We start from the raw sequence: 22,506 nt of genomic DNA, 5'->3' as shown, positions 1-22,506 counted from the left end.
CACGGAAACACGCAGCCTCTCTGTTGATGCTATTATTTCTGCAATAAAAGGTAAAATCAATGAAAAATTTGGTGAATATAAATAAAGAAGCATGAGCCATGTGAATTATTTTTTACTGTGTTGATGATTGTTCCGTAATTAAAAGGTAGTATAACAGGAGGATGGAGGTCATGAATGACATCCATGTAGTCCCTTTACCCTTTAGTGGGGGGGTGAAGCAGTCATGAATCATAAACAGTGTAACTCCAGTGTGATAAGACAGTAGAAGAATAGAAGGACAATTGACAATTATAAGAGCACACAGACTGATGTGAAAGCATTTTGCAAACATTTACATTTCTAACATGAACCTTTATTTTGAAAATTCACTTTCAAAGATGTGCCTTGTTAGATTCCCATCATTTGTATCCGTCAGCCAGCTATTCCTGATTCAGGAACAGACAGTCCCAATATTTATAACCTTATTTAAAAAACAAAAAATACAAAACATGATGTTTAGATGTAAGTTCCAGATTGATCTCTAAAGTCCCATCCAGGAGGGGATCAGAGGGCCATGTGCTTCTCTGGCGCCTGCTTGTGAGCAAGATAGAGGAAGAGGATGCTGGAAAGGGCGCTGACCAGGAAGATGACGTCGAACCAGCGGTGGTAGAAGTTGAACTGAAGTTCTCCCAGCACCTCAGTCACAATGGAGCGATACTCCAGCGGCATACTCATACGCATCAGCAGCACCGACGATACAAAGTACATCCCCTGATAAAGAGAGAGGTGTTTGATTGACGCGTCGCTTTGTTCTCTGTGGAATAAGACGAAACACACTCACCATGATCTGAGCCAGGACGAGCACGATCACGTTGGAGGACTTGCTGCTCGATATTGCATAGAAGAACTACAAATGAACAATCATCAAATTTGATTAAAGACAAACTAGTATACCTCGATTTCAAAAAATACAAAAATCAGACAGAAAATGAATGTCTGGATGTGTAGCTGTGCGTATGCTGGGGCTGGCTTTACCTTAGTGAGGGTGATGAGTAGACCCCGTATGGATGTAACGATGATGATTCCCACCAAGATGAAGGAGATGTGTTGGGACCAAAACTTCACCTGATACACAGAGAAAGAGAGAAAATATTGGAAAGCAAAGAATGACTGGTTCGGTTCAATGCACGAGTCTATATACTCGACATGATTCCGTACTCTGTGTGTGTGTGTGTGTGTGTGTGTGTGTGTGTGTGTGTGTGTGTGTGTGTGTGTGTGTGTGTGTGTCTTACATCAAACTGGATGCCCAAGTAGTTCACTGTTATTTCAATACCCCTCGTCACCGGATCCGTCTTTCCAACCCGATCAAACACGATGTTTATCGTGGCCTACAATCGACAGAAAAGGAATCAAACTTTCTCAACTACAGCAGGGACTGCAGGATATTTGGGGAAAATACACTTCTTCACCATCCTCCCCAGAAGCAACCTAGAAGCTGGATATTTCTCTACGATGTGCTGCATAAGGGAGCTGAAACCCAAAGAGATCAGCTGACCGCTGGTTTAGCTTGGTGTAATGACTGACAGTGGATGGGAAGTGTTAGCATAACTGTCAAAAGTCATCAGTACACATTTCTGATCTGTGTGCATTAATATAACTTGGGTTGTGCCAGCATTCACTATGAAATAAAATGACCATATATGGTACTTCCCCGACTGGGCGCGGTGACTTGACGCAGTGCATCACATCTTCCGCTAACAAACCAACACATTTGTTGATGACAACAAGAGCAACTGCTGTGGCTAATCATGGTGTAAGAGAGGACGAGGAGGTTTACCTGTGGACCAATCAAGACTATGAACCACATGTATTTGATTATTATTGAAGCATCTATGCTAACATTTCCCATCCACTACCATTCATTGTGCTAAGCTAACTAGCAGTCAGCTTTTCTCTGAGGGTCTAAACTCACAAATGCACTCACAGAGGAGGGAAGGGCATCTATCCACATGTTTGACTCCGAGGAGGATGGGGAAGAACAAAAAAAAACAAAAAAAGTAATGTTCCTTTAAAACAACAACAACAACAAAAAGAGATCATGAAACTGGGTAAGAGTTATCACAGTCGCAGGTGCTGCAATTATCTTGTCCTCACCATAAAGATTTTCCAAACACAGTAGATCGAAAAGAAGTAGCCAAGGAAGTTGAAGTATTTCCCCTGGAATGTTTTTGAGTACTCAATTCGCTCCTGTAAAGATGAAGAAGGCTGGTGGTAGAAAATGTCAAACTCCCTTATCTAAAATGGTATCAAAGCAAATGCAGAGATAAAAACATGTCCATGATGAGAATCACCATCTCAGGATTTGATTAGAACCATTCCATCAGGTACTGACTGAGTCAAAGTACATAGGAGGGAAAGTGCAGACTTAGACTATAAGATTCCTTTTTGCAGGGACTGAATTAAAGACACAGTCCCCTCAAGTTGCTGACCTGACTGTGTAGAGCAGATTTAGGATTCTAAAATGCCATCCAAACCAATCAGGACCTGGTGAAGACTTGGCCTGAGCTGTAATCCTGACACCAGCTAGCCAATATCTGTGTTCCATAAATGTTTGTTCATGTGTTACTAATAAATACACAGACTTTACACAATAAGATGTAATTTTATTGACTGTTAGAACAATTCAAGTCTATCAAGGGACTGTACACTTTAGGTAGATATCGGTATAACATCAAAAATAAACTGGAACTTGAGTGTTTACTCCACAAGTATTCAAAATTTGGTATTGGAGGCATCTTTTAACACTGAACAGTACTGAAACAATTTGTTTGGTGCCAGAAAAGTACTGCAGTGACAAGAACTTGAAGTGCTTCTTGTGACAGAGGGGAGGAGATAAGACATTCAGTGGTCAAAGAAAACTTCCCGAAAACAAACACTATTTGTCTCCTGGGCTAATATAGACACGGAGAAGCCTTGAGCAGTCAATAAAAACTAGGAACCTTTTCACATTTACATACTGAATTTCTTTTTTTTTTGGGGGGGGTGGGCCAGAATTTCTAAGTTTGAAAAACACTTTGGTGTGTGTCCAGGTGCGTCCCGGAGTTACCTTAGTGGCCTGCAGGTCCACAGTCTCTAGAAAGAGCTGACGACTCAGTTCCTCCAGAGCATCGACCTCCTGCTGGATCAGAGAGAGGTCTGGACGGAACGGGTCAAGCCTGATAACTGCTATAAATACTACACATCACTAGTGAAGACTCATCAGGTAACACCAAACGCAAGTATAAATGTCAAGGATACTTTCACTGCCGGTTTGTGTGGAGGTGACGCTCTTGATCATACCCCAGAATCCTGTCTGTTTGTTCTGGTCTTCCCCACGTTGGTACATCTGCCTCCGCGTCATCGCTATTCTACACAGAAAATACATACACACTGTCATCCTGCACACACTTCTCATTCTTAATAGGGCTGAACCGATATATCAGCCCATCACCGATATATTCTGTTGGCACATAATTGTTGAAAGATGTTTCGGTGTCAAAAATCCCACATCGGTCAGATCCCATTTTAATACACACAAAATCGTGTCACCCACCGTTTCTTCTTGCTGACAATCATGTCCATAGTTTGGAGCAGCCGTCTCTCCAAAGCCAGAATGTCGCTGTCTGTTACGTTTCTGTGGCAACAAAAAAAAACCAGCAGGGGAGTTCATGGCAGCAGATATTACAAGTGTGTCCTCTTGTTCATTAACAAGTCCTGCCTACATTGTCTTCTTTATACATTGATTTGAGCTAAATGATTTGAACATAAAGCAGCACTGAATGCTCCAACTGGCCTCAGTCGGTGCTACATTGAATGAGTGCTGAAGTACAATTGATGTAGTTTGTTTTGCATCAAATGTTGTTAGCCATCATTTACTATTAGCTTCAAGCTCAATATACATGGTTGACTCTTTCCGCATTCTGCAGTCACAGAGGAAGAGATGCAGCGAGGAAAAATGGGTTCTGCTTCCCACTGAGGACAGGTTAACACACCCAGGGATGTATCTGATTGAAGGAACTACTGCGTGAAGGTTACGACTTTAGGGCTGAGCTTACCTGAGAAAATAGGACATGTAGGTGTAGGGACAGTTGACGGCACCAAAGCCAGACAACAGAGCCATGAGAGTGACTCCAATCACACCGACACGACTGATGAGCTGCTCGATGGACAGAATGCCTGAAGGAAAAGAGGACAAACACACAATTCCTCAACTGTACACGGGAGATGGGGAAGGGTGAAGAGAAGGATGCTCACTCACCATGTTTTGGACTGAGGATGGGAAATGGGTCGCCCAACTTCCAGAAGAAATACATGAAGGTAAACCACACCATACAGGCGAAGAGAAGTCTCTGCCTCTGCACTACACATACGCGCACGCGCGCGCGCACACACACACACACACACACACACACACACACACACACACACACACACACACACACACACACACACAAAGCTTTCTGTGACATTCTGTGTGGAGGCGCATCAGTTCTTTGGTAACAATGTTTTACATCTTCACTGTACTTACACAGGCGTATGTTGCTAACAACAAAGTAACCAATGTAGAAAGGCACCACAAAGATTAGAACCAGAAGGATCACATACAAGTTCAGCTTCCAGTGGAAATATCTGGAACTTTGGCAAAGACATTAGGAGTTAAAGTGATTGTTAGCAACAATAAAACCATGTTATATCACACGGGAAATGTACTTACCTACTACTTAAGGCACCCAGAATCTCAAATATGATAAGCTCAAACATGGTACATGAAAAAGCAAAGGTGATGGAGAACACCACCTGAACCACATACTGACGCACCTGATGAGCCAAACAGAAAAACATCATCACAGAGGGACGACTAGCAGAGAAAGCTTTTAATGTACTTATATAAAGATATTGATACTGATATGGAAAAAAAGGTGTTATGTTCAGTATAAATGCGACAACAACACTGTACCTCATAGTCTTTGAAAAGCTGTCGCATAAAAAATAACCAGCCAAATCCAAAGAACAACACCTGTGTGGATCAAATCATTGTAGGAGAGAACGAAGATATTATTGACAGATTCCAGTGAAAACATACATGTTACCTGTTCAGGTAAAACTGTAGAATGGTGGTATATTTTACCCCACGTTTAATGAAAAAATATTACATGAATCCCAGAGGAGCGACAAGGGTGAATGTGTAGTAGAAATAACAAGATATTTTTATAAAGCTCATAATGGCCAGAATAATCAAAATAAAACCTTAAACCAGCCAAGAGTTCCCAGTTAACACGTAAAACGACAAGTGATGGACTCACTTGTTATTACTGGTTATATACACAGAATAATTTACACACACACACACACACACACACACACACACACACACACCTATGTGTAACGTATAAACTATCGTACCATCATAATCTGTTTAACGCTTCTGCATTCCTGGGTTAGCGAGTCGCTTGCACCACTACTACAAAAGTCATTAGCGTCGTTCACACGCCTAAAATAACACTTAATGAAGCTAAATATGAAGTTACAGACGCAGAGCTGTAACATAAAGCACAGAGGCAGTTACAGAGTTTGGTGAAGTTGTAAATAACCCACCTGTGAGGTGAACATGATGACCGAGTCCACAAGGAACGACATGATCCCGCCGCCTGTTTCTAAGCCTTTAGCCCGCTCAAATCCGGAAGTGTTACTGTCGCAGGACGGTGTCAGAGTCAGATCATGCTGACACAATAAAGGTTACAAGTCCTCAACGAGAGACGCTTGTTAAACTCAACTCATCTTTGCAGCATAGGAGCTCAGTTCTCAACGGTCGATTGTGCTCGGACGTCAGGAGGATGAGTCGACATACGAACTTCCGGCGCAGGTGTGTGACGTCAATATCTGAAACTAATTCAAAAATTTAAGAATGCTTAAAAAAAATGAAAAATACATAAATGGTGAATGAAATAGGAAAATATATTCAAATACAAAAGTATATATTAATTTAATATGGTCATAATTTTCTTATTTCTTTTGACCTTGATCATTACTAAAACTACTACTGCTAAATACGACAAAAAATGTTAATACTCCTATAACAAATATTTTTAAGGATGGCTGTTTTTTTACCGACGCGAACTACAATTTATGCTTTGCTATGGCTTTTTAGCCATAAATTACCTTCAATTTTCAATAAAAATACATACCTATGCAACAGATATTTGATGCCTTGAGTTTTAATCACATACTCTGTACATTGTAACCGCAAAACTGAATTTAAACGGATTTTTTTGTACCACTATAAAAAAAACCCGCTTATTATAAGTTTATTTAAAGTCTTCTCATGTCAGATGTGTTTTTGCACCACATGTGTGTTCATAGTCACCTGCTAAAGAACATTTTTAAAGCCCGATAGCAGTACGACAGCGCTGCTTACCCTGAGCCATGTCGTCCCATCTCCAACAGTACCTCGAAGCAGGCGCTAGAGGGCACCGTGAGCCCGATAAGTGAGCTCCTGCTCCAAGAGCCCCAACCCGGTGAGGAGAGCTCTGCACAGCTTCAGCCGACTGGTGCGCATTAGTGCGCTGAATAGAAACCACTCGGAGGAGTAAAAATAGTTCCTTTCTTAGCTGTGATGTTAGAAAAGGCAGATGCTGCTGAGGTAGAATATCCTTTGTCCTTTTGCTTTACGACACAAGTAGAGGTGAGTGTTTCCATTTAGTTTTTACACGGTTGTCTACATTGTTGAAGGTTATTTCAAACAATACAGATTGAATATTCTGTGTCGCTGCTTTGTAATTGGTAAGCTGTTTTATATATATACGAGACATTGTATCACTTTAATATTTGAAGAGCTCTGATGACCTTTCGAGCCAGCGATACGTTTCATTTATGATCAACAGATATTCCGTGTAATAGAATTGAATAGTTTTCTGGATGTTTTTAAGCAATTCAGGTTGGGTCACATGTAGGGAAATCAGATTTTCTGCTCAGCATTCTTTCTGCTTCGCCCTCGACCTGTTGTGTGAAAGATGAGGGAGTTGGTGTTCTGACTGAATGATAACATCCCTCGATATTCCACTGCCAGTCTTCCCTCTCGCTCCCTGTTAAATGAGCAATGATGAAGACGATGATCCAGGCCTCCTGTAGGAAAGGTCTACAGGTGTGTTTTCTCCTACTGATGGTGGGGAAGCTACAGGGTAAATATACCAAACTGAACGATGAATTCAAAGCCAAATGTTGAGTGTTTTTGGAGAATAACATGCATGCATGTGTCAGGCAGGGTAACAGCACCACAGCATCTGGAAGCTGCAGTGGAAAAACCTTTCACCTTGACCTGCAGCGTTGTAAGGGAGCGAGGTGAATCCCTGAGGCAGGTGCGTTGGCTGGATGTCCAGAACCAGACCCTGCTGAGCTACCAGCCCGGTCAGGGTGACAGCGTTAGTGGGCAGCAGCATGTGGAGCTGGCCCCCTCCCCGAAGGACACCTCAGCTATCACCATCCAAAGAGTCAGCTTCCGAGACGAGGGTTGCTACACCTGCATCTTTGACATGAGTCCCTCTGGATCGAAGCAAGGACAGACATGCCTCACAGTCACCGGTGAGTAAACTTAATATTATTGATGACCTCATTTCTGTAAATAACGGACAGCATTATACTGTGAGATTTACAAGAAACCTCCAAGCCACCTGAGTACAGTAGATCTTTTTTTTGGGGGGGGGGGGGGGTGGGATGGGGGGTGTCGCTTTATGCAGTAATACATTTTTGATCATGGTGGTGATTATAAGCAGTAGCATCGTAGTGTTGTTTCCAAAACAAAACAAACAATTTTTTGATCATTTAATTGGTTTTGAATTGTAATTAAGCTCGAACAACCAAGACAGCATCTTTGCGTGTCACAGTAATTTATTCTGTATCATTTTCTGGTTTGATTTGAAATAACAGCTCAGCTTATCGCCACTGCAGTTGACACAGCAAGCTTGAAGTGCTATGAAGCGAGGAAGTTAATGTCAGGAAAACTTGTCAGAGAAAAAAAAAAAACAACGGTCGGATTAAAAGTCAGCTCCCGCTGGTTACAAAACAAACCTCTAATAATAACGCTAACACAATAATAACGCAAGTCATTTCTGGTTCAGGAAGCGAGGGGTGAAGTTTTTCAGACGTATAATTTTAGAATAGAAGTTGAGGATGTCACCAAAAAAACTATTTTGTCATAAGATGTTGGTGACGCAGGGGTGTGACAATCAGTGTAGATGACAACCACATAACGGCCAGAGGTGGAGAGAGCTCATGAGGAACTTGGGCAAGTTGTAATTGTTCTTCTTAGGTGTCAGCAGGTGTCGGCCATGTTGCCACTGTCCAGAGGTGAAGACAAATTTTGGGAGTGTCTGGCGAGATGCAGACAGCAAAAAAAAAAAAAAAAAAAAACAGACACCTCAGGAAAGATTGACGCTTATTGTTGTGTCAAACTCCTCTGATGAGATTCTCATCAGTGAAAGAAACGTTTGCTCGGTGATATAAAGGAAACCTATGAGTATTATAGTCTGCCTGCCATCGCTTGTAAATTCTACACACTGGACCTTTAAAGGTAAAGGAACTCTGTTAGACTTCAGTTCCATGCAAAGCTGCTGTACAGATGAAACATGTGCATACAGATGTCAGTAACCCCATCCAACCCCTGAACACACTTGAGGCTCAGTCAGCCATGTTAATAAAGAGCTGTGGAGCCGAGGGAGAAGGAGGGTTCATCCCGCTAACTACAAACACCTGTTCCAGATTACGCTGGCTGCTCTCTGTTTTGGTGCCTCATATTTTGGGAGTATTTCATTCTCCTGTGACGTTTCCCAGGAATAAAGAACCAAGGAGCTTAATTCAGGAGGCAGATGTACCTAGTAGGAGGGTTGTTGAACACAGGGTGGGACTGAGGGAAAATTACCCAAAGAAACAGACTGCCAGGGTCCAAAATAGCATTTTAAGCCATGCAGGTTGAAATGTAAAGATTTAATTGCTTTGAAATCCTCATTAGTCCTGTTCAAAGCCAGAAACAGGTTATTACTCGCTGATCCTCAGAGATGGTTTACACTAAGATCACACTTCATCTCTACGTATGAAGTAAAACTCTGGCAGTCTCTGAGTAATGATTTAAATTCTGTTCAAATAAGATTCAGTTCAATTAAAAAGTAGTGATGGAACATTATGAAGAGACTGACAAACATTGATTGTCAGATATCAGCAATTATTATACTAAGTACTACTGTCCTCAGTATGAATTGTGAAAAATAAGAGTAAGCAAGGAAGGGGTTTATGTTATTATCTATAAATGAGTTGGCATTACAAGGTTTTTCTCTTTCTCCTGCTCCTGGTTGTTTATGGAATTTGTAGAGTTATTGTGAAGAGTGTGTTGTGATTTTATTGTACACTGAAATGAGCAATAAACCAATATGAAATTGAATGAAAAAAAGGGATCGTGGGAAAGACTCTTGGCATACACACACACATATATATGTATATATGTATGCATGTCTGTTGTTGTGCCTTTCCCAGGATCCTTTTTTACTGACTAAAACTCATGATGTTATTTCTCCTGTCTTCCCAAAATCTTCCAGCACAAATCACCGTTGACAGCAACAAGACAGCAGTAAGCGGCAAGAGAGCCTCGTTTTCCTGCTCCTACGGTTTACCTGAGAAAGTGCAGCAGATCTCGTGGAAGTTCACCTCTGCACTAGGGGATTCTTCAGAGGTCGCCTCCTATGCAAAGCGGAGCGACCCGATGATAGAGCCACTGTACCAGGGGAGGGTGTGGCTTAGTGCCTCTCTGTCTGACAGTCAGCTGACCATTCAGCCAGTGGCCATCCAGGACGAGGGCTGCTACACCTGTCTGTATCACACACATCCTGATGGGCCCAAGAGCTCCACCTTGTGCCTCTCCACCTATGGTAAAGAACATTCTCCCCACCAGTCATTCATCTTGTCTGAATATTAGTTAGATATGGCCCCAGAGAGGGTTTCAGATTTGGGTAATGTGCTTGTGAGTGTTTGGTTATTTGTTTGTCCGCGGGCTTATTTAAAAATTAACATGAGAGTTTTAAATGGAAGAAGGAAAGTCGGCGGAAAGATCAAACTATGCAACCTGTGTCCCGAAGACCCTCCCAGACCATTGGCAGGACATAATTATCAGTATATTTTCCGAATTTCCATCACATCTTTGTTGAATGGATGAAAGAATAATGCTCCTACTTCCAGAAACGATTTTGATTTATATTCTGGAAACCCTCTTTTGGCGGTGTGGAGGATGATGTACATATTCCATCTCCTTGGCGGAGGTATGTTGAGGTGCTTTCAAGGAGACTCAGGCTTTGTGTCTATGTCTGAGGTTTAGACAGGAATGTTGATCTTTCCTTCCTGATTGTGGCTGCCATGTTTTCATGTAGCTGTTGGCCGATTTGTGAACACACAAGCCAGGCGAGTGTGTCCATGCAATGAATGGACCATTGGAAAGAATGATGGAGGCAGGGCGTGAGGTCCTGATCTATGACTGTGTCAGTGTTTACTGCAGACAGTGATTCTCTCTGTGCTTTGTCTCTCGCTCTCTTTGCTCATTGGCTTTTCCACTTCTCTCTTTGCATCACATTTATCTCCACAAACACATGTGCTTTTGTTTAAAACTGGACTGCGGAGTACAGTAGGTATTTCTAGTTGTGAAGCACAATTTGCATTACTTTTTTTCCCTGTTAATGCTACCGACAGTTTTGCAACAGACTGTAGCTGATACACGTGCAGTGACAGGACGGGGGAGTCAGCCCCTGGCCTTGCACCCGAGTCTGCAGGCTAGCTGCAGTCCCAGAGAGCCGGGTTGGTTCCAGGTCAGAGGAGTGCTGGTGGTGTGCAGGTCCCAACACTCACACACCCACTATTCTTGTCATTTACAGAGATAATTGACCACATTTTTAATTTCAAGCCTCAACATTGGCAGGGATTTTATTCTATTTTGTCCAGTTGTCCAGTTAGCTTCAAGAATTAACCTTCCAGTAAATTAACTGAAGAAGTGATGTATGTTACCGTTTAAGGTCAAGGATCAACTCGCCTGTGACATCATAATGTTCTGCAGAAACACTTTGCTGGTCATTATTTGCCAGAACATTTAATCAGGATACGATAATCCTATTTTTTTCTCTGAAATTGTCAACAGTTGTGATTTTTGGACCAAAGTCTTGAGAACTTTCCAAGTCTTGACAGGTTGCGGAAAGCTCTGAAACGACATTTACCAAATTAAATCAAGAGTTTAAAAGAATTTTGGCCAAAATTACAGATCCAGCTGTTACAGATTTTAGAAATTACTATGCTCTGTCAATGTTAACAACAACAACAACAACAACAACAACAACAACAACAACAATAATAATAATAATAATAATAAAGGGCGGCACGGTGGTGCAGTGGTCAGCACTGTCGCCTCACAGCAAGAAGGTTCCAGGTTCCAGTCCTGACTCCAGCACAGGATCTTTCTGTGTGAGTCTCCATGTTCTCCCTGTTCCTGTGTGGGTTCTCTCTGGTACTCCAGCTTCCTCCCACAGTCCAAAGACATCAAGAGAGGACGAGGCTGATTGATACTCTAAATTGACCGTAGGTGTGACTGTGAGTGTGAATGGCTGTCTGTCTCTATGTGTTGGTCCTGTGATGGACTGGTGATCTGTCCAGGGTGAACCCCGCCTCTCGCCCGTAGATGCTGGGATAGGCTCCACCCCCCACGACCCTTAATAGAAAGGAATTAGCGGAAGACGATGAATGACTGAATAAATATAAACAATTTCATTTTTACAGAACTTTAAAACAAAGTCACAAAGTCCTTCACAAGATTGGTACTGGATATAGAAAATGAACTCAAGGAAATTGAAAGAATACATGAAATGCAAATGCAGGTCTCATGATGATGATGAATACTAAATAATAAAGCAAATAGTAGCTGCTGGAAATTAGACCATGTCCGCTTAAGGAAAGACGTCACTGACTGTGATGACTCTGAGAGCCTCAGATCCACCAGCAGCCAGATCCAGAGCTGAGGGGCTCTGAGTCCAAAAGCCGGGTCACCCTTGTTCTTAAGACGGGACGCAGGCAGCCAGCAGAAATCTGACCCAGGATCTGTGGCTACACCCAGGCTTAGAGGGAAGGAGCACGCACTGCTGCGGGGAGCTAAAAGCAATCAAGGGCTTTGAAGTGATCAGTCTAATCTAAAGATCAATGCTGACGAACTGGTAGCAGTGATGGGACGCTGAAAGAGGGTTGATAGCGTCTCTTCTTCTGGTGTCTGTTAGCAGACGAGCAGCTGCGTTTAGTAGAAGCTGAAGGCATGAACGTTCCTCTTGGTTCAAAGTGGAGTTCAGTGAATTACTGCAGTCTAACTGAGATGAATCATTGGAATGGATGACCCTCTGGAGACTAGGCCAAGAGAGGAGCCCTGATTTTTGATGGTTTCAACTGATGAAAGCAAGGTCAAGCATGTGCTATTTATTTATTTATTTATTCATTCAAAATGCAGACCCCTTGTGTATTCAGCAGGTGGAGGGAAGAAGTCTCTCACCATGCACCAGTTAAAGTGACACTTCTCCCAAAAAGTTGATTTTATCCTTAAGATGATAACAAACGTCGTGATTGGAAACCTTGGTAACTTTTTTCACCTTAACCTCTTGTTTTGATAAGTCACAACAGTTGGAAGTGGTAGGCACCACTTTGTGAGCACACAACCTTTATAAATGAGGCCTCAGATCGTTTTACTTACTCATTAACACACTTGATTCCTTGAACTGACCTGTTATTCCTTCATGCATTGACTTATTCTGTGTCTTAGTGTTGTGTTATGCCATCATAAGACTTTTTGTCTTATTTTTTAACTTCATGAAACTTTGTTCTGCTGTGTGCCTGCCTGCTGTGTGTGGTCTGAATAACAATAAAGACACACACAGCAGGCAGGCACACACACAGACAATTGAGTGCAACTCAACATGGTTTAATATACTGTGACAGTCCAAACAGCCTTTGTTTCTTTTAATCTAATACTAAGCTGGGAGATTTGTTTAGCAGCCTGACTGTTGGTTTGGGGGGGGGGGCTTCACTATCCTGGTGGTGGTCTTCATTTTGAGTGACCCGTATCTTTTACCTGAAGGTATGAGGGGACCTGGTCCTTGGAGATGCTGGTGGATCGATGTGTTCCCCTGCAGTCCTCATCTCCCTCTGTAGCTTGTCAGCTAGACTCAAGCAAGAATTATAACAAAGAATTGCCATTGCACTTGTAGGGATAAATGATGATGATGATGGTGATGGTGGTGATGATGATGATGATGATGATGATGATGATGATGTGTGCTTTGGGTCATCAGGGTGATTAAAAAAAACAAACAAACAGAGGGGCTGTCAAGAACCCCACCTAGAAATTGAAGTTAAAGACAACTGCATTCATTCTAGAAAATGGACATAAATATTGTCTAAATATCTAGAAAGAGGAAAACATAGTATTTTCAGAAAATTACTTCCAAGTATTATACAAAATAATTGAAAACAATAAGTTATTAAAATTTCGGAACAATAGGTATTAGAGCTGAACAACACCGGTGTAAAAATAAAGCTTTGAAAAAAGGAGAAGAATTTAATTTTGACTAAGATCCCAGATTCCTTCACACCAGATTTGTGCTCTGTGGCAGGACGTTATGGTTTGGCTCACTATCAAAATCCTCCTGCTGTGGTTCATCCCCAAATCTGATATAATCCAGACTGATGATGCCGTTCACCACACGGAGCTACGAGAAGCCGCTAAAACTAGCAGGGCCAAATATCTGCGGCTATACGAGCTCCTGCCAACAAAAACGTTCTCAGTTGCAGTGTTGAGATTCCTTGTTCAGCCCCGGGAACAGAAGATTGAAAACAGCCAGAGATCGACTTATGGATCTTAGATGTGCAGGAATTCACATACCTTAGCTGATCCAAGGGCTTGACATTTTTTCGAGGTATCCTCTAAAAACCAGGAGCAACAAAAAAAGCTCTTGTATGCGCGTTTCGATCCGCCTGTCAAATCAGCGTGATCCTACCCTAACGGTGTCGTCTGTTCGTCTCTCCCAGTGCTGCCCAAACCTCAGGTCAGTTATAAGACCACCTCCCCAGGTGTGATTGAAGCCAACTGCACCTCTGTGTCACGGCCACCAGCAGAGATCGTGTGGAACGTCGAGCGAGATAACCGCACCATGGGCCCCCCAGTGACCACACAGCTGCAGCAGGTTGACGGGACCACGCTGGTCATCAGTACTCTGACTGTCCAATCAGGTCTTCTGAAAGACGTGTCCGTCAAATGCTTGGTGCATCACAAAGGGCTCGAGTCACCGATTGCTGTATCCATGAACACGAAAAGTAAGTTTGTGTCAGAAAAACCTTCAATGCAAAACTACAAAGGTTTGTTTAAACAGTGTGACTCTAAAGATATTGTGCCACCATGTTGTGCATTTCTCTGAGACCAGGCTGAAGGATAACACTTCATCGCTGATGCACTGTTTTGATGTAAATATAAAGTTCTTCTACTTTAAATGAAATTTGATACAAAAAAGGCACCACTTTACAACAAGTCTCCCCTCATAAAGGATTAATAAGTGGTTGTGAGTGTGTTATTACCTGCATTGTAAACGCTTCATGAACATTAATTAACAGTTGTAAATGACTTATAACATAATTTCCTATACATCAGTGAGAGGTCATTATTTGGTTTGATGAAGGTTGCTGTATTACTGCATTTTTATGCATCGAGGTGAAGCAGGTTAATCAGATCGTACTACACACGTACACTTAAAATTGCAGTAGTACAGCATACCTTTATCTCGCCAAAACAAACCCAGCACTAATATATTGGAAACTATGTATTAAGTCATTTACAACTGTTGATGAATGGTTTATTCTCTGACACACAACAATAGTTCTTCTCTGTACATTGCAGAAATTTTGTTTTGCTCGGTTTGTGCTTGAATGAGCCTCCACACTCGATATATGACAACAATAATAATAATGTCGTGGTGAAGAGTCGGTGCATGTGTTTGCAACGGTCACAGCTTTAGTTCCAGACAACCTCAAGTTAACCTTAGCCCCGTGAGTCTGGAGTGTAGGCACCTGGTCAGTAACAGTATAAATACTCAAATCAAATAAGTCAGTGTTCTGTGGAGACGTTTCCAAACCAGCAGGCCTGGCGGAGCACAGACCAGCCAACACATCTGACTTCTTACACTGGAGTTGAGGTCAAATACTGTTCATAAAAATAGTACTTGATTAGATCTCATGGGTGGTCTCTCTCGCTCTCCCTCACAGTTGGGAAGGCTCTCACCATCCTGATCTCAGTAACTACAGTGGCGGCCCTCTTGGTCATGTCCCTGTGCTTCTGCCTTTGGAAGTGTTTCTTACGCAAAGAAGGTGAGAGCGTGTCACGCCTGTTGCATGTTGTCATGTATTTGTCTATCATGTCGGTTGGTTCTATAACTACTCCAGTGTGCTGGATGGAATTTGTTGTGGGTGGGGGGGGTGGGGGTTGGGTCTGTGTATTATTGTGTGTTTGTGAGACAGATTTTGCAGATTGGCTCCTGGAAAAGGGAACCAATATGGAATTAGTCAGAAATACAGGCAGAGGCCAGTGGCTCTACTGACACAGTCACCACTGTATCTAGAGACCGTAAGTGATGATGGAGCCAGATTCATTTTGTGTAAGTCAGTATTTTGTTTTTTTGAAGAAAATTCTGCCGCCTCTGTCTCAACCGTATTTGATCGATACTAAAACAAGAGATGAATGATGATGTAGGAATAGAACTTGGAGAATTTATTGCATCTGATCTTTTTGATTAGTGTTAAGTTTCATAAACATTGTTAGCAATTTCCCTGGATTCAATAATCAAGTATCGTAAAATGAGTTTCTCACGCTGAGGAAGCCACGAATGATCTCAAAAATACTCCTAGTCTAAAAAAAACACGTTTTACAGTCAAGACAGTCGCAAACTGTGTCTCTCCGCTGTCTCTCACCTACTTTGAAGAAACTGAACATTAGTTCCAAATATTAGAGAACAATATTAGTTTCTTCCCTCCTTGCTTAACAAGTATTCAATGGTATCTTGGATGGGGAAGGGGTCATCTTGCGGTTCTACCCTTCAGACCTGCATTTGTGCCATACCAACTAAAGAGGACTTTCCTCTAGAGTTTTGAGTGATGACTCTGGATTCTAGGGGGCACTCACTGCGCTCACCTCAGGTACAGCAAACCTTCAAGCCTCCTCTGCTGCTTCCACCTGCATTCTGGGGTTGACTGGAGGCTTTGCTTTCACCTCTTGATCCTCTGGTCTATCCAGATGTGCTGGCTGACCTTGGACCTGAACTCACCGAGGTCCGACTACATCAAGGAAATCATTTTTCACAGGCTTCATGGAGCCCTGAGAGATTGAGCTGACGTAGGACCAGTGTGCTGCCGACTAGAGCTTCTTGGACTGAGGTCCAGGATGACTGCAGGGTCAGAGGACACCAGAGTGACAAGCTGAATGGTGTTTTATACTCCAGCGTAACCTGGCATACCTCTCACCCAGAGATGTAGCTGCACTGTGGCAACACATCAGGTGCCATCATGTGAAGAGACGGTCCCTCCCCAGGAGACTGCATTGCAGGACACAAGTCAGCTTGTCTGCATCTGTAGTCAGCCCCTGAACTCTCCTCTTACTTGAAACAACATACCTCCTCTGAGGTTGTGGTCTGACCCGCCTGTGGCTTCAGGGTTTCCTTGCCTCGTTTCCTCTCAGTCCTCTTCAGAGTATTCAAGTGGAAGAATGGGTCCCACTCACCATAGTTGGTTCACCACCATGATAGTGTCCACTTCAGAACTGCTGTCACTGGCATGCAGGACCCTCACCAGCAAGGTGGTGGTCTGGCTTTCAGTCACACAACCAAGATAACCATGTAATCATGTGATCTGACTGTGTTTATACATTTTTGGGGAGTTGGTCCCATGACAAGAAGAACTCAGAGCATTAACACATTTATTATCCCTGCAAATACCCGATTTATTTGCTTTAACATAGTAGAATAGCTCCAGTCTGATTCAGTCACGAGCACCGAGGAGGCACCCACCCACCATGTCGACTGGAACTAGGTGTTGTCGTTACATGTTCAGTGTTGAAAGGAACATCGTTTCTGCATGTTTGTGAGGGCAAGTAAAAACCTTGAACCTGAAAAGAGCAAAATATAAGAAAAAAAAAACATTTGACTCTTTTTGTAATTTATTGGTTCATTTATATACCTTGCACCATTTATATGATACAGTATATCAATGTGCTTATTTACTATGTAATGTCCTCTTATGACATGATTTATGGCAGGGCTCAGTAGCTTAATGATGATGTTTCTCTTATCCACGTATGAGATCATGACAGCCATGTTTGTTTTTTCTACCTGCACTCCAACTGCACTTTATTCCATGATCTGTTCCCTGTCCAACACCAGTCCCTGGACAAACCATTGACACAGGATCTGGAGTGATGAAGTCTGGTGCGCACAGTTTTAGTTTTTTGTGAAGGTGGAGTGGCTGATTTGTTTGTGGTTTTTTTTCCAGGAGGTTTCCCATGATGATTTTTCATTTATATAACCTGCAGAAATGTAGCAGATTCTCATCAAAATCACACTCTTAATATCTCACTAGTCATTCAGTCTGAAATGTTTAATGTCAAGAGACTTTTCCTGTTCCATTTGAGTGTCATTACTTCTTTTGCTCTCTCTATGCATTTTTTTGCAGCTGATTAATCTTTCAGATGGGACCGGAGCCTGAAAATACTGAGATGTGCTTCATAGATCTTGCAGACTTTCCTGCATCACCATCATCATCATCATCATCATCAACATCATCATCATCATCATCATCATCAACTTGGGTCAAAGGGAAGATCTTCACACCTTTATAGGAAGTCTAATACAATTGTATTTATGTCCAGCAAGTGTACAAGGACATGCGTCTCTGTATTTGACTCTTACAAAATACCCTGGTTGTCCTTGTATGAAGTCAATGAGGAAATGATGAGTGAGTGGCTCTGATTCATTTGTTGGCCACATGTTCCAAACCAAATAGTTAAAGCCTTTCAGATTGACAAATTAAAGCCCAGTGAGTTGGCTTTTGTTGACCCTGAAGTTCCCATTTCTGTCTTTTACCTCATCCAACAGTAACACAGTTAATTTAAACATAGAGCTCAAGTTTAAAGGAGCACACCTCTTGGATAATACTCTTATTTGTTTTTCTCCCAAAGCCAGACAAGAGGAAGGATACCTTTCTGTCCTCTGTACATTACCAAAGACCAACAGAGGCTAGCTAACTAAAAGTTAGCTTAGCACAATGAATAGTAGTGAATGGGAAGTGTTAGCATACATGTACTTTTCTCGCTCAGCTGCTCTTTAGTTTATTCTGGTTCAAATAAATCAAGTTCAGGACCTTGGTTTGTCCAAAAGTAATCATAAATACTTCTAGCTGCGTCATGAAGTCATTATAGCCCCCACCACCACCACCACCATCACCACCACCCTACTATTTTCTTTTGAGCTAAACTAACTAGCAGTAAGCCGGTCTCACACAAAAAAGAAAATGGTATTTAATCATCTTGTCTGGCTCTGGTGACGATGAAAAAGAAGAGACTCCCCAAGTGCTGTTCCTTTCATGTTCTGCTTCTCATTCAGAAATATCCATCAAGTCTGTGTATGTATGCAATATGGGTGGGGTCCTACATTTCCTTCAACAGAGAGGGCTGCATACCTCTCTCTTATTTGTGTTATACCTATTGCAAAGATTCCTACATGTTTGAGTGATTTGTGTTAAAGAGACAGTGTGTGTGTGTGTGTGTGTGTGTGTGTGTGTGTGTGTGTATGTGTGTGTGTGCTTAAATATTTTTGCAGGTTAAGTTCCAGTCAGATAGCTTGAATCAATTCCCTGAGGAGGCAATGCTGAAACCTACGCGGTGCCTCTTGAAGGAATGCGTGTCTTGTTGCCTCTCTACATTGTAAAGTTCAGGGAGTTTACGCGAGTGGGCTGCGATGGTGGTGGGGTGTAGTACCGCGGTGGCTTAGCGCTTTAGAGATGACTTCAGGGCTGCAGGTTAAACACCCCAAAAGCTCCAGCGTGTTCCTCCGGTGGACCTCGAATGAAAGCCCTACCTGCTCGTTTGTATGTTGCTCTGGATCGAAATGACAACCACATATTATGATTACAAAACAATATAACGATGCTTATTGAGTATATCATGTTTGCGTGTCTACAGGGGCATTCGAAAGCATAAACTTTATGCTGAAATAATGTTGTATATCAAGGTTGTTGTTTTTTTTATCCAATTTAAGCCCGTTGGTTATTTAGTTTGGCAGCAGCAGACTTCTGCTCCTTCAGCCCTCAGACCACTCCTCTAAAATTAAAGAAATGTGCCAAGTCCTCCAGCCCTGGAAAAACAACTGTAGTCCAGTTAAAAATGAAGAAGGTTGACACGGTACACTACTACCAACTATGTAAAGTCAATGCAAGAAAGACAAAATAAAACATTTTTAAAAAATGTTTATGAGTCTTTGTACCTCTTACAGTGGAACATTCCCCTCTGATGTGCCAAACCTGGCTGCCAGATGCTCATATTTTCATCCGAAGTCAGAGGGGTTATGGCGGAACTTGTAGAATAGACAAACACAAAGATTATTGTGCATATACGGCACCTCCCTCTGTTCTGGTGAAGTCACAAGCTTTGGGGTAACATACAGTGTTGGTTCTGTTTGATATGTGTTGGTGTGTTTCTTCTAAGCACTGTATGGGATCAGATTAAGTCCAGAGGTCATCAAAGAAAGTTTGTTTAAAGCCCCCATTCTCCAAGAGACCGGACCACCACCTACAGTTGCATCATGAGATCAGGTTTGGGTTTTTGTCCCGTTGCAGGAAATTACAGTCACTCTTTTCTAAGTATTTGTGTCGGAGTTGTTGACAGGAACCGAAATTAAATGTTCTAATATTGAACGAGAACGATGTGACTACAACTGCAAAACGAATGAATGGCAAACCCGGGTTTCAGAAACTCTGGAATTTCCCTTTAACTACAGAAAGAGTGGCCTCCTCGGAGATCTCTGGGATCCAGATGGTTCTGGATTCCAGGAGGGCAACTAACTCCAGAAAAAGAGAAGGTCGTCAAAGCCAACCAAGATAAAAAAAAGAGGTGCGTCCTGTGTTTATTGTCTAGTACCTATAGCTGGAACTGATTTAGCGTCGCTCGGTCACCTGACATGGAAGCTATTGAAAACACTGGAATTTTATAAAAGAAATCATAGCATTTTTACTAAAATATCTATATAAAACATAGGAAGTGACAAAATGCAAATAAAAAGAGGTATGTCCTATATTTGTAATCTCACACTAAAAGGTACTGATTTGGACTTCTTAGGTCACATGATATAGAACCTACCGAAAAAAGGACACTGTGGACCTGCTCTGCAATTTGCCTCTTTTCACTTTTTTCTAGAAGATTCCATTGGAAGACGTGGCTCCTTTTTGGCCCAACGTATCACACTGCAGGAGCCTCCCCTCCACATCAGTCATCAAAAGCATGCAGGACCCTGTTTTGTCCCTTAGCAGCTTACCACTCAGACAAGCAATGCTACAATGTGATCATGTGATCTGACTGTCCTTGGATGGATTCGGGGAGCCGGTCCTGTGATCTGAAAGGTGCAAACACCCAATTTATTTGCTTTAACACAGTAGAACATCAAGCGTCTGCTTCAGTTCTCACAGCTGTGGTCATGAGCACCTACAGTATGGACCAACCAACCAACCACACACACACACACCCTTGTACTTATATCTTTGTGAGGACTTCCATTGATGTAATACATGCCCTAGCCCCTCACCCTAAACCTTCTAAACCTAACCATCTCAACTGACTGCCTGACCCTAACCTTGACCCAACACCCAATCTGAACGTAATTCTATCTAAACTCGACCCTAAAACCAGGTCTTGACCTTCAACAGGCCCTTTGAAGATGTGAGGACCAGCTAAAATGTCGTCACTTTCCAAAAATGTACTCACTCTGGTGGTTTAATGTGTATTGTGTGCCTCAATATGTAGCAAGTACAAGAACACACACACACACACACACACACACACACATAAACACACACCTAAACACATACGTAAACACTTGTGTTGTACTGATATCTTTTTGAGGACTTTCATTGATGTAATGGATTCCCTAGCCCCTCACCCTAAACCTGACCATCTCAACTGAATGCCTGACCCCCTAAACCTGATCCTAAATCTGATCCTGAATCTAAGCCTAAACCTAATCATAACCTAATTCTGTCTCAGACCCTAAAATCAAGTTTTGACTCTCAAACAGCCCTTTGGAAATGTGTGGACCAGCTAAAATGTCCTCACTCTGTCGGTTAAATATGTATCGCAGTTCTAAATATGTAGTAAGTAAATCAAACACACACACACACACACATACACACACACACACACGCGCGCACACACACACACACACACACAAAACATGTCTATTCAAAGTTATATTCATGCTTTTTCAAGGACAAGAAAAACAAAAAATAAAAATAATTTTGAAATAAAAGATCAAAACATGAAAATAAAAATGTTTTTGAAGTTTTGTACCACTTGTAAGGGATTAATTAAAACAAATTCCTTTCAAATGTGCTAAACCTGGTGGCCAGATGCTCTTTTTTTTTATTCTAAACCAGTAAGGTTATGAAAAACACACATATTGTGTATGTACCCGCTGCAGCACTTTTCTTTCTTCTGCTGTATTCAAGCTAGTTATTCATGTTTACTGTAACTCATGTCTATGTGGTAACACTACAGTAAATGCAGGTCAGATAACACTAAACAAGTAAGATTACTTAACATCTCTATTCCCCGCTGACGGGGTTGCCACCCAGTAGAGCTGCAAAAGAGTTGCAAAATTGAATTTCCACAAGTTTATTATCTACGGCACACAATTGCACCACATGACCACATGAGGGAGCTTGTTGATTTTCTACCACCTCCACATTTTCTGGCAGAATGCTGCCAGACCCTGCAGCCAGCAACAAGGAACAGATTCACGGCTAAATGAGAAAAATACAGCTGGAGTTTTATTATTGAAGCATTCTGTGTGTGTAAGTTGTTTCATGGAAAAACACATCAAAGCCAATGAGACACCTTGTTAACCTAACCTAAATCACACGTGCATCTCTTTGTATGGCTGGTTTACCTGTTGAGGATCATGAGAAGTCATAGCAGTAAAAATGCTTAGTTATGTTTACTTATGCTTGCGCTTATGATACGGCCTATTGTTAATAGCGTTGCAATGATTCGTCATGAGGATCACCATAAAAAACAGTTTGGGAAATATTGCCTCAAAGGATGTGCTGAAGAAACAAGGTGAGGATTCATCTGCGCTCTAGAAACCCAAGAGTAGAAGCTGAGAGAGCAAAATACATGACGTGAAT

The 22,506-nt window shown here is 42.1% G+C and overlaps 2 protein-coding genes across 5 annotated transcripts; one reads left to right on the top strand and one right to left on the bottom strand.

Moving 5' to 3' along the window:
- Positions 1-87: 87 nt before the first annotated feature.
- On the bottom strand, positions 88-5,869 carry gphra (golgi pH regulator A). Its single transcript, XM_086221273.1, has 14 exons — positions 5,614-5,869; positions 4,976-5,035; positions 4,733-4,836; positions 4,547-4,653; positions 4,277-4,378; positions 4,074-4,194; positions 3,572-3,652; positions 3,277-3,386; positions 3,086-3,174; positions 2,134-2,226; positions 1,272-1,367; positions 1,015-1,104; positions 821-886; positions 88-750 (listed from the first exon to the last, which is right to left on the bottom strand). Exons 1-14 carry the CDS (start codon positions 5,653-5,655, stop codon positions 544-546), a joined length of 1,368 nt encoding a protein of 455 aa, XP_086077399.1. The 5' UTR covers positions 5,656-5,869; the 3' UTR covers positions 88-543.
- Positions 5,870-6,565: 696 nt separating this feature from the next.
- LOC147252252 (OX-2 membrane glycoprotein) lies at positions 6,566-21,661 on the top strand. Of its 4 annotated transcripts, XM_086220492.1 has the most exons (8): positions 6,566-6,700; positions 7,085-7,196; positions 7,276-7,596; positions 9,603-9,932; positions 14,107-14,391; positions 15,334-15,435; positions 20,109-20,221; positions 20,525-21,661. In XM_086220492.1, exons 2-7 carry the CDS (start codon positions 7,115-7,117, stop codon positions 20,210-20,212), a joined length of 1,224 nt encoding a protein of 407 aa, XP_086076618.1. In that variant the 5' UTR covers positions 6,566-6,700; positions 7,085-7,114; the 3' UTR covers positions 20,213-20,221; positions 20,525-21,661. The 4 variants fall into 4 exon arrangements, with proteins under 4 accessions (XP_086076618.1, XP_086076619.1, XP_086076621.1 ...); XM_086220493.1 differs by lacking the exons at positions 20,109-20,221; positions 20,525-21,661 and adding an exon at positions 16,358-19,672; XM_086220495.1 differs by lacking the exons at positions 20,109-20,221; positions 20,525-21,661 and adding an exon at positions 18,933-19,662.
- Positions 21,662-22,506: the final 845 nt, after the last annotated feature.

Source organism: Aulostomus chinensis, chromosome 12 (genome assembly GCF_037954235.1).
Source record: "Aulostomus chinensis isolate RoL2024-O1b breed Wild chromosome 12, RoL_Achi_v1.0, whole genome shotgun sequence".
NCBI classification, from domain to species: domain Eukaryota; kingdom Metazoa; phylum Chordata; class Actinopteri; order Syngnathiformes; family Aulostomidae; genus Aulostomus; species Aulostomus chinensis.
This window is presented reverse-complemented; position numbering and strand designations above follow the sequence as displayed.

What these genes read in the sequence shown, in the direction of transcription:
- gphra (XM_086221273.1), bottom strand. Translation starts at nt 5,655, where the DNA reads ATGTCGTTCCTTGTGGACTCGGTCATCATGTTCACCTCACAG. An exon ending in TCATCATGTTCACCTCACAG is followed by an intron (nt 5,036 to 5,613) that starts GTGGGTTATTTA and finishes TGATCCACACAG; the next exon opens with GTGTTGTTCTTTGGATTTGG. An exon ending in AGCTTTTCAAAGACTATGAG is followed by an intron (nt 4,837 to 4,975) that starts GTACAGTGTTGT and finishes TTGGCTCATCAG; the next exon opens with GTGCGTCAGTATGTGGTTCA.
- LOC147252252 (XM_086220492.1), top strand. Translation starts at nt 7,115, where the DNA reads ATGATGAAGACGATGATCCAGGCCTCCTGTAGGAAAGGTCTACAGGTG. An exon ending in CTTGTGCCTCTCCACCTATG is followed by an intron (nt 9,933 to 14,106) that starts GTAAAGAACATT and finishes CGTCTCTCCCAG; the next exon opens with TGCTGCCCAAACCTCAGGTC. An exon ending in TGTATCCATGAACACGAAAA is followed by an intron (nt 14,392 to 15,333) that starts GTAAGTTTGTGT and finishes TCTCCCTCACAG; the next exon opens with TTGGGAAGGCTCTCACCATC.